The sequence below is a fragment of the Myxocyprinus asiaticus genome, chromosome 38 (genome assembly GCF_019703515.2).
Source record: "Myxocyprinus asiaticus isolate MX2 ecotype Aquarium Trade chromosome 38, UBuf_Myxa_2, whole genome shotgun sequence".
Taxonomy (NCBI): Eukaryota; Metazoa; Chordata; class Actinopteri; order Cypriniformes; family Catostomidae; genus Myxocyprinus; species Myxocyprinus asiaticus.
Window position 1 is genome coordinate 25,848,594 of NC_059381.1, and position 9,608 is coordinate 25,858,201.

Consider the following 9,608-nt stretch of genomic DNA (forward strand, 5'->3'; position numbering starts at 1 on the left):
GATCAATAAAACGCATGGTGAAGTCACATCATAAAAAATCGACAGTAGAACTCATGGCTATGTTTAACAGTGAAAGTAAGAGCATTTACACATGCACAATGCAATGAGAACTTACAGGATTGGGACTAAACAGCTGTGTGGCCACAAGAAAGCCACTTGTTAGTAAGGCTAATCGGAAAAAATGACTTCAGTTTGCTAGGGATGAGTCCAGATTTACCCTATTCTAAAGTGAGGGCACATCAGGGTAATAAGGGAAGCACATGAACCGATGCAACTGTCATGCATAGTGCCCACTGTACAAGCCTCTGGAGGCAGTGTTATGATCTGGGGTTGCTTCAGTTGGTCAGGTCTAGGCTCAGCAACGTCATACGACAATAAAATGAAGTCAACTAACTGAATGTACTGAATGACCAGGTTATCCCATCAATGGATTTTTTTCTTTTCTAATGGCATGGGCATATTCCAGGATGACAATGCCAAGATTCATCAGGCTCAAATTGTGAAAAAGTGGTTCAGGGGGTATGAGGAATCATTTTCACACATGAATTGGCCACTACAGAGATCTGACCTTAACCCCATTGACAGTCTTTGGGATGTGCTGGAGAAGACTTTACAGAGTTGTTCGACTCTCCCGTCATCAATACAAGATCTCAGCCAAACATTAATGCAACTCTGGACAGGAAAAATTTTGTGATGTTGCACAAGATGGTCTCCCAGCTTGGACCAGCCAAAGCCCAGCCTGGACCAGCTAAAGACGAGCTTGGACCAGCTAATGAGCAGCTTTGACCAGCTAGAACCCAGCTATCATGTTCCAAAACAAAGCTACCAGCTTAAGCTGGATTTTCCAGCAGAGTGAGGATGATAAACGTTCAATATGGACACTATCGCCCTCTGCTGCATGGGAGAGGCATTGCATGGTTGCATTCAGAATGACCACTTTCTCAAACTACAAGTCGTCATTTTTATCTGTATAGCGCTTTTCACAACACACATCGTTTCAAAGCAGCTTTACAGAAAATCATGCATTAACAAAAAAATGAAACTGTAATATCTATAAAGTCTTAGAGTGATCATTGTGTAGTTTGATTAAATATGATTGTAAATTGTGTATAAAAATTAAATAATTAAATAATAATTGTATTTAGAACCCCTGTGAGCAAGCTGAAGGCGACTGTGGCAAGGAACACCACTGGTTAATGGAGAAAAATAATCTTGGGAGAAACCAGGCTCACTGTGGGGGTCAGTTCCCCTCTGGCCAACCAGCATGAATATAATGGCAATATTAGTTATTTATGTGCAGTGCAGGTCATGGTTTAAGATTAGTAGACTAAGTAAGTGTTAAGGTCCAGTGTTAAAAAAACAAAACAAAAAAACAATACTTTTTCTGAACTGTAAGATTAATGACTAATGTCTTTGAAGTCTATCCTGGATTAACTGCAAAAGTTCACATAGATGCATTGTCCATTGTTAGTTGGCTGATTAAAGCTTTTGTTGGCAATTAAATGATCGTCTATGTATTCCATTTCAAGAGTGTAGTCCATCAATAGACAAAGGTGACGCAGCCAGAGATCAATGAGGTGCATCGCCGTTCAATTGGCAGGTCATTTCGGTGAGGTTCGGTGTGGTCCATCCTAAGTCCCAGGTGCAGGCAGTGGCATATGAATTATCCGATGCCTTACAGTTGGAGTTGGCATCAATTCATCCTCTGAAGTCCATCATTAAAGACTAAAGTGATGTCTGGCTAGCACCAGCTACATTTAGTCATCATTACTCAGAGATACATAGCAGTGGATTCCGACACCAAGCAGGAACAGAGCTGGATCTGGCTGGCTCTGGTAACCTCAGGATATGAATCCCGAGGTTGAGACATGGAAACAAATAGAATGATATTAGCGTAGATGTCATTCAATTTTATGCAGAGTTATAGATCACAGTATATGCTTGACTTTGTTTGTGCTTTGTGTTGTGTTGGCCGAGAAAGCAACTAGTGAGGTTGTTTGCATAGGCTTATGTTGATGTGAAAGCCAATCAAGCTCGTAGAGCTACATGTATTTCAAGGGGGAAAAAGGGAAGGTAGGATGACAATATGGTGAAGACTAAAAGTTTGATAGAATATCTGTGGATTTCCGTGAAAGAGAGAGGAGAGTGCAGAGAGAGGAGACTCTCAGAAGCCTTTGCCGAAGCAGGTGGTGGCTAAGGATAATCCAGGTAAGTCTTTAATGCAAGAGATGTGCTGGAGGAGATGAGTGGAGGGGAGGCTGGCGGAGAGATTGCTAATTGTGGCCTGCTAATCCGCCCCTTCCCCCATCTTCACCCACCTCCACATCCTCCCCTATGTCACATACGAAAAAGGCCAGGCACATAAAGACTCAAAGACAAGGGAAAAGGTAAGGAACTACACCCTGTTAAGTATTTAGGTGGAAGTGGGACCGAGATAGGTGTTAGTACAACTGGACAAATCTGGGAAACCCATCGCTCACTCAGATATTCCCTGCATAGAATGTAACTGTGCCCTTTAATCTCTCTCTGCATCCTCTGCCTACTACAAAATCCACGCCACTATGGGAGAAGTCCAAAAGGTAAGCTAAAGATCTGTTTGAAGGGCCTGTTTGGAGAGTCAAGACCTTTTTGGATAAAAGACTTCCTTAATCAGAGACTATAATAACAGTGTCTGATGTGTCAATAATACATACTGACTTTAGAGTGAAATTTATGAGGAGCTTTCAGTGTAAGCTCATTGACTTGTGGTTTTACGTATGTTGTGAAACACCTTACAGTGAGTGTTAGCAATGCCACTTGAGTCTAATTGGTTATGTTATATGCATTAATTGTGATGGGTTAGGTCTTGTGTGCCTGAAATAACTGGATTTTTGCTAATTTTCCCTTTATTGCCCACAATAATCACAATGTTGTCTACATGAACTGTATTTAATCAGGTCTTGTAAGCACAAATGTTTGTTTTCAAGGGTTTGTTTTCAGTCATTGAGAAGCTAAAGGGCACTACAGAGCAAGAACTTCGGATAGTCCTTCTCGGTCTGGATAATGCTGGGAAAACCACTTTGCTAAAACAACTTGCTTCTGAAGATGTAAACACCATCACACCTACTCAGGTGAGAAATGCATTTACGAAGGAATCAGAGCATTTGAGCAGTTTGCATTTTCATTTATTAACATACTATTGCAAAAAAGTGTTACAAACATGGTAATCAGGATACATTTGGTTATGAAAGCAGCATGGCCCTCTGCCATCACAGAATGTACATTTACTGCTTGTCCAACTCTTATGATGTGTTAATACTGGCAGTATTAAAAGTATGTCTGATGAGTAATTCTGCCTAATTTGCTAAGGCTGCCGAAAGGTGTGAAGTTATTAGTTTGTGTAGTACGCTAACACATGTCTTGTGCTTTTTGTCACTGTCCTCCTCCTCCTCAGCAAGTTCAGGAGATAAATTCTCAAAGCCATTGGTTATTAGTGTGTAACAGTTGCACTTCAAGTCAGTTGAAATACCACAGTGACGCTGTAATGTTTTGAATTGGAAATTAGCTTCTAAAATTATCACGCTAAAGTCATTCACTGGCATAAAGCCAATATGTATCTTTAGTTGCATCTTAGGTAATGCTAGACTGTAAAACCAAAATGGCTGAATCAGGTTCATCTCTCCTGGAGGGGAAGATGGCAGACTGTGGATGAGAAGTATAGTGAAAAGCCCCTTTCAGGCGTGACATAATCAGATCTATGGGGCTAACTGTCTGGCCTGAGACTAAGACTTTCAACTGATGGCTAAATGTTAGTTACTTTTGTCATGTTGTCATTGTGGGAGGCTAAGCATCAAATCTTGCCCCTTGACACCTGAAATGGTATTCACAATTTTTTAGACTGTATCTGTCTCATATAAGACTATGCATTCACAACATGATCACTCAGGAAATCGACCTGTTGCTTCCGAATGTTTATGTACCCTGAAATCAACCCGATTCTAATGAATTACTTAGAAGAACCATCCCCTATCAGACATTTTGTCATCAGTCAAAATGTAATCAACTTTCCTTCTGGTGCTACTGATAGCGAATGCAACCTCCGAGACACGGGTTATGTTCCCATGGAAACCAGGAAGAAACATGTTTACATAAACAATTGTGAGTACGATTTACATTTGGGGCTTGGGTTAGTGCGTAGGGTTAGTAAAAAATGCAATGTTGTTGACTGTATTACTTTATTAACAACTAAAAATACAACTCTCTTTTGGCGCCACTCTGTGGACATTTCAGGAATAGACTGATTTCAGCAGCAGAACTTTCGACCTATTGTCACCGAATTCACAGTGCAATCAGTCTGACATGCAATAGTGTGGCGAAAGTAAAAAGATTTTTCAACAAGAAGCCTGTTGAGGTTCTCATCTACTATCCTCATAGACAAACAAGAAAGCACTTAGAAAACAACAATACTATAAAGAAACTTTAATGGCAGTGACTATCCTGTGGGCAATTAAAGGCATAACAAAAAATAATAATACATTTTGCTCAACACCTCCTTAATATCCATTGATTTGTTAAAGCCACATGCTAATGCATGCTAAGAACTGCAGCATGAATTTAAATTCATCAAGTTAATGGGAAGTAAAATTTAAATAAAATCTATTTAATAAGTCACATGTAAGCATTACATTTATGCATTTGGCAAACGCTTTTATCCAAAGCGACTTACAGTCCATTCAGGGCGGCATACATTTGATCAGTTTGTATATATATATATATATATATATATATATATATATATATATATATATATATATATATATATATATATATATATATATATATAGTATATATGGTGAAATGTGAAACATTTTGTAATGATTGTCACCATATGTTTTGGCCACCACAGCTGCCATAGCTGTATACATTTAACAGGATTTATTTTCACAATGCACAACATCCTTTTGCATTATGCTGTGCACATCTACTATTGCTAAATTCACTACTAGCTAACACTTCTAATAAGAAACAATTTGTTGTTCATTATGTGTTTTTTTAGCAGCCATTATATGCTGTAAAGAAGCGAAGCATGTGGGGAGAGAAGATCCTCTCTAAGAATAGTGCTACAACAGTGTCTTTAATCCCACGGTTAAAGATTACTTAACCATAAAGTCTCAGAAGTTGGAGGCTGCTCAGACTCGAAGGCAGGCCAGGGTTTATTTCGAGTTTAAATACATTATGCTTCTTTCAGTGGTCTTGTCAGGATTTTGACCCAATTAAGCCAAACAGTTTATGGTCTAAAAAGCCCTTCACAAGAGTTTGGCTTGCCAAAGAAAATCTACAGAGTGCATCTTCTTTTGTATCATCCGCTAATTCTGCACTGTGGTGATTTACAGGGTTTCAATATTAAAAGTGTGACCTGTGATGGCATGAAGCTGAATGTGTGGGACATTGGAGGACAAAGGAAGATTCGACCCTTCTGGAAAAAATACCTGGAGAACACAGATTTATTGGTATGATCAGCGTATTTCTTTTTTTTTTTTTTTTTTTTTTTTGCAGAAAAGTATGAAGTTTATCTCTGCACTAACATATATATATATATATATATATATATATATAGTGTGTGTGTGTGTGTGTGTGTGTGTGTGTGTGTGTGTGTGTGTGTGTGTGTGTGCTTGTTATAATAATAAAATAATTTGTAATAAAAAGAAAAACTCAAAATGCAAATGCAAAATGGAAGCATTTTCACAAGTGGACTCAGATTTTTGATGTCTACTGCATGTAATTTTCTTTTGTAGTGGAAGAGATAGGCCTATCAGTCAAAAATCATTTTGTTATATAATAGTCTCCATTTTCTCTTACTTTCTTTTAGATCTATGTGATTGACAGTGCAGACAAAAAGAGATTTGAGGAAACAGGACTGGTAAGAGGACACACAATTGATCTGTGACAGTGACAGCTCCTCTGTTGATTTGTCATTGCCTAAACACTCTTTATCTCATGCATATCAAATAAACTCCCCTAATTTAACTCATTTGTAGCACACATAGGCAAGATACATTTTGTCACAAAGGTAGCTGTCATTACAAATGAAAGATAAGCTCAGGTGTAATACCTCTGACCAAAATTTGGGTCCTAAATATGAAAAGTACGTACTTCACTAGTGATGGGAAAGTATGTACAGAAATATATAGCAGTATTGTGAATGCCACAGATATTTTAAATGTGGGGGCAAAAATGCACCTGTACTGAATTCCTCTGTTTTTAAATCTTTTATCTAACATTTGATATATTTCATTATATTCCATTCTAGGCATGTCTAATTCTTGGTATAGACACCATTGTGACCAATCTTCAGTTAATTGAATAATTTTAAGTATTTATTATGAATACACAACACAAAGTGTGTAATAGAAAAATAAGTACTTATAAAGTAAAAAAAAAAAAAAAAAACTCTGAATATTAATTCAGTTCAAATAGACATTTGACAGTTCATTCCTGTGAAATGCATTATTACTTTAACTTCAGGTTTATATATTGAAAAACTGCTGAGGCTGCTTGAGTCTTGCATTTATCTGCCACTTTTCTGCTTCAGAAAAGTCAGTGACACTTTACAATAAGGCTCTATTTGTTAACATTAGTTAATACATTAGGTATCACGAATTAACAATGAACAATAACTTTCTACAGCATTTATTTATTTTCATACCAAATACTGTTGTTCATTGTATGTTCATGTTAGCTCATAATGCATTAAAGGAATAATCCGGGTTCAAGTTAAGCTAAATCGACAGCATTTGTGCCACAATGTTGATTACCTTAAAATGAATTCTACTCGTCCCTCCTTTTCTTTGAAGGTGCACTCAGTAACTTTTGTCTTTGTGTCATCTTGGGCTTACGGTGACACCTAGCGGCTTGGATGCAGCATCATTTAACATCAATAGTTTTCAGTTTCAGAGGCCTTTGTTGAAAATTCATATACACCGTCAGCCATGATTACTTTAATCAATGAGTGAAAGTGTCAAATAACAGGACGGTTACTGAGATTAAGCGAGTAGTATTCAGCTGGTCATGTGATTCTAACATGGCAGCCCCTATGAGGAGACCCTTACCAGGTTACTGATATTTCATTTTAATGTGAGTGCTCATGATTTCCTACATATATTGCAAAATTCATGTCTTTAGGAGTTCAACTTTTTTAATGAGGAAAAAATTACTGAGTGCACCTTTAAAAGAAGCAAAAATCTTTGTTCCAGTGAGGCACTTACAATGGAAATGAATGGGGCCAGTTTGTAAACATTAAAATAATCAGTTTTTCAAAAGTATAGCCACAAGACGTAAAAAAAAATATGCATGTTAACTTGATTTTAGTGTGATAAAATCACTCACAGACATTTTCTGTGAAAAATTATAGCCAATTTTAAAACTTTTTAAAACGTTGCCATGACGATGTAATGTTAACAAACCCTAAAATCCTAAAATGGCTGCCAAAATGACAATTTAAACAACTTTACAGCTCAAATAATACATGAGTTATAACAGAAGAATTAATGTAAGTGCTTTTATAAAATTATAAGCTTCACATTTCTGCCTTTAAACCCTCCAAAAATTGGCCCCATTTACTTCCATTGTAAGTGCCTCACTGTAACTTAAGTTTTTTCTTTTTTTAAGAAGGGATGAGTCAAAATTATATTTTGTTATAATCATTATACCACAAATGCTGTCAGTTGATCATAACTTGTATTAAACTCGGAATATTCCCTTAACTAATGTTATCATAATAAATAAAAATTTAATAGTATACATGTAGAAATTTACAGTATTTTTCAATGTGAATTCATGTTTACTACTGTGTTAACTAATGTTATCGAATACAACATTAATTGTAAAGTGTTCTTGAAAAGTCAATGGAGAACCATCAGAAACCCTCCTCTTCTGTAATCTTAGAGGGGTTGTAGGCAAGACAACAAAAAAAAAAATGCCTTCCATGCACTCTTTACCATTTTCAATGCACTATTATTTTGACACTATTTCCACTGATATGATTTACTATGAATGTACTAATCCTCATCTGGCATACTATAGAGTATATGAATTGGGCTTCACATTATCTTAATCTCTATGTTGTGCTGATTACACAACACTTTACTCCCTTCTGTTCACTTGCTCACCTGGTCTTCCACAGGAGCTCTCAGAACTCATTGATGAGGAGAACTTGAAGGGTGTGCCATTGCTCATCTTTGCCAATAAACAGGACCTGGTCACAGCCTCCCCGGCCAGTGAGATCGCTGAGGGCCTCAACCTGCATACATACCGGGACAGAGAGTGGCAGATCCAGGCCTGCTCTGCTGTATCTGGGGAAGGTGTACAGGTGAGTAAAGAAAAGAGTGGCATAGGTGGACCTTTGAAAATATGAAATTCTACTTTGTGTTAGCCGTACATTAAAGTTTCATTAAGTTATATGACAATGTGGGAAAATGATAAGATGTAACAGAACATTTTGTTTGACAAGAGGGAATTAGCATATCACGGTTGGTGGTTTAAAGGTGAAGTGTGTCATTTTTTGGATGTTAAAATACTTTATCCTACCACAGTTTAATATGCAGAGACAACTATAAGTAAGCCAAGCGCAGGGTAAGGAATAAATTAAGACATTAAAGTTGCCATTCTGTTTTTTGTTCCACTGTCTTTTCTTTCAGGAGGGCATGAACTGGATCAGCAACAACATTGTAAATAAGAAGAAATGAACCTGTTTACTTCCAAGTTTTATTTTAAACAAACACACTGATTCTTCATCTGTATTAATATAAAAAATGTAGATATTTTCCTTGGGACACTCTTTTTGTACTAATATGAACAAGCTTTTTTCATGTTATGTAATGTAATTTGGCTGCCAACAGAGACTGAAAAATACATAAATAATTTCCCCCTCTCTTATCTTTACTCACAGAGAATTTGTGTTGTTCTCTGACAAGACAAGCTCACTAACAATCTATAAACAATGCTGTTCCTGTCACTGTTTTGAGAGATATGAAATACTGGGGCATAAATAATGCAAAAAAAAAAAAAAAAAAAAAGCAGCACTAGCTGCCTAAAACAAGGATGATTCATTCACGTAACTATCAAAAGTACTTAGAGTTTTCCTCAGCTGTTCTAGTTGCCACACCAAAGAGTTCTCACTAATGGAACATTTCAAAAGTTTAAACTCTCTTACTTTGTCTAAGAAGATATGTGAAACCCATGTTTTTGTCTCTGTATGACTGGATATTAGTCACTATGTTTATCCTGTGTGTGCATCATGCACGTGATTATGTCAAATGAATTGTGACATTACATTTTCTGTAGTTTTTAAAGATTTTAACAAGATATTAATTTTTTAATTCACACAAGAGCAAGGGCTAGCAATGTTTATAATGGAAAACTATCTTAGTACTCAATGAGTACTCCATTGTATTCTGCCTATTATTTTTTTCAGTAAGTATGTGAAACAGTATGCAGTGTGTAATAATATGTCAAACAGTATAATATTGCATGAACTTTATTATAAAACTCTGTACTGTGAACTGTACATATTTTTTGCAAATGTAGGTCATCTGGGTATTCTCTGCATACAGAAAATGTGCATACTGTGA

At 36.7% G+C, this 9,608-nt stretch overlaps 1 protein-coding gene across 1 annotated transcript; it reads left to right on the plus strand.

Moving 5' to 3' along the window:
- The first annotated feature begins 2,271 nt into the window (after window positions 1–2,271).
- Window positions 2,272–9,410, plus strand: LOC127429408 (ADP-ribosylation factor-like protein 3). Its single transcript, XM_051678440.1, has 6 exons — window positions 2,272–2,579; window positions 2,967–3,110; window positions 5,373–5,489; window positions 5,849–5,899; window positions 8,162–8,347; window positions 8,676–9,410. The coding sequence occupies exons 1-6, from the start codon at window positions 2,562–2,564 to the stop codon at window positions 8,721–8,723; spliced, it is 564 nt and encodes a 187-aa protein (XP_051534400.1). The 5' UTR covers window positions 2,272–2,561; the 3' UTR covers window positions 8,724–9,410.
- Window positions 9,411–9,608: the final 198 nt, after the last annotated feature.

Coding starts and splice junctions, on each gene's coding strand:
- LOC127429408 (XM_051678440.1), top strand. Junction 5,490..5,848: donor TGGAGAACACAGATTTATTG/GTATGATCAGCG, acceptor ACTTTCTTTTAG/ATCTATGTGATTGACAGTGC. Junction 5,900..8,161: donor GATTTGAGGAAACAGGACTG/GTAAGAGGACAC, acceptor GGTCTTCCACAG/GAGCTCTCAGAACTCATTGA.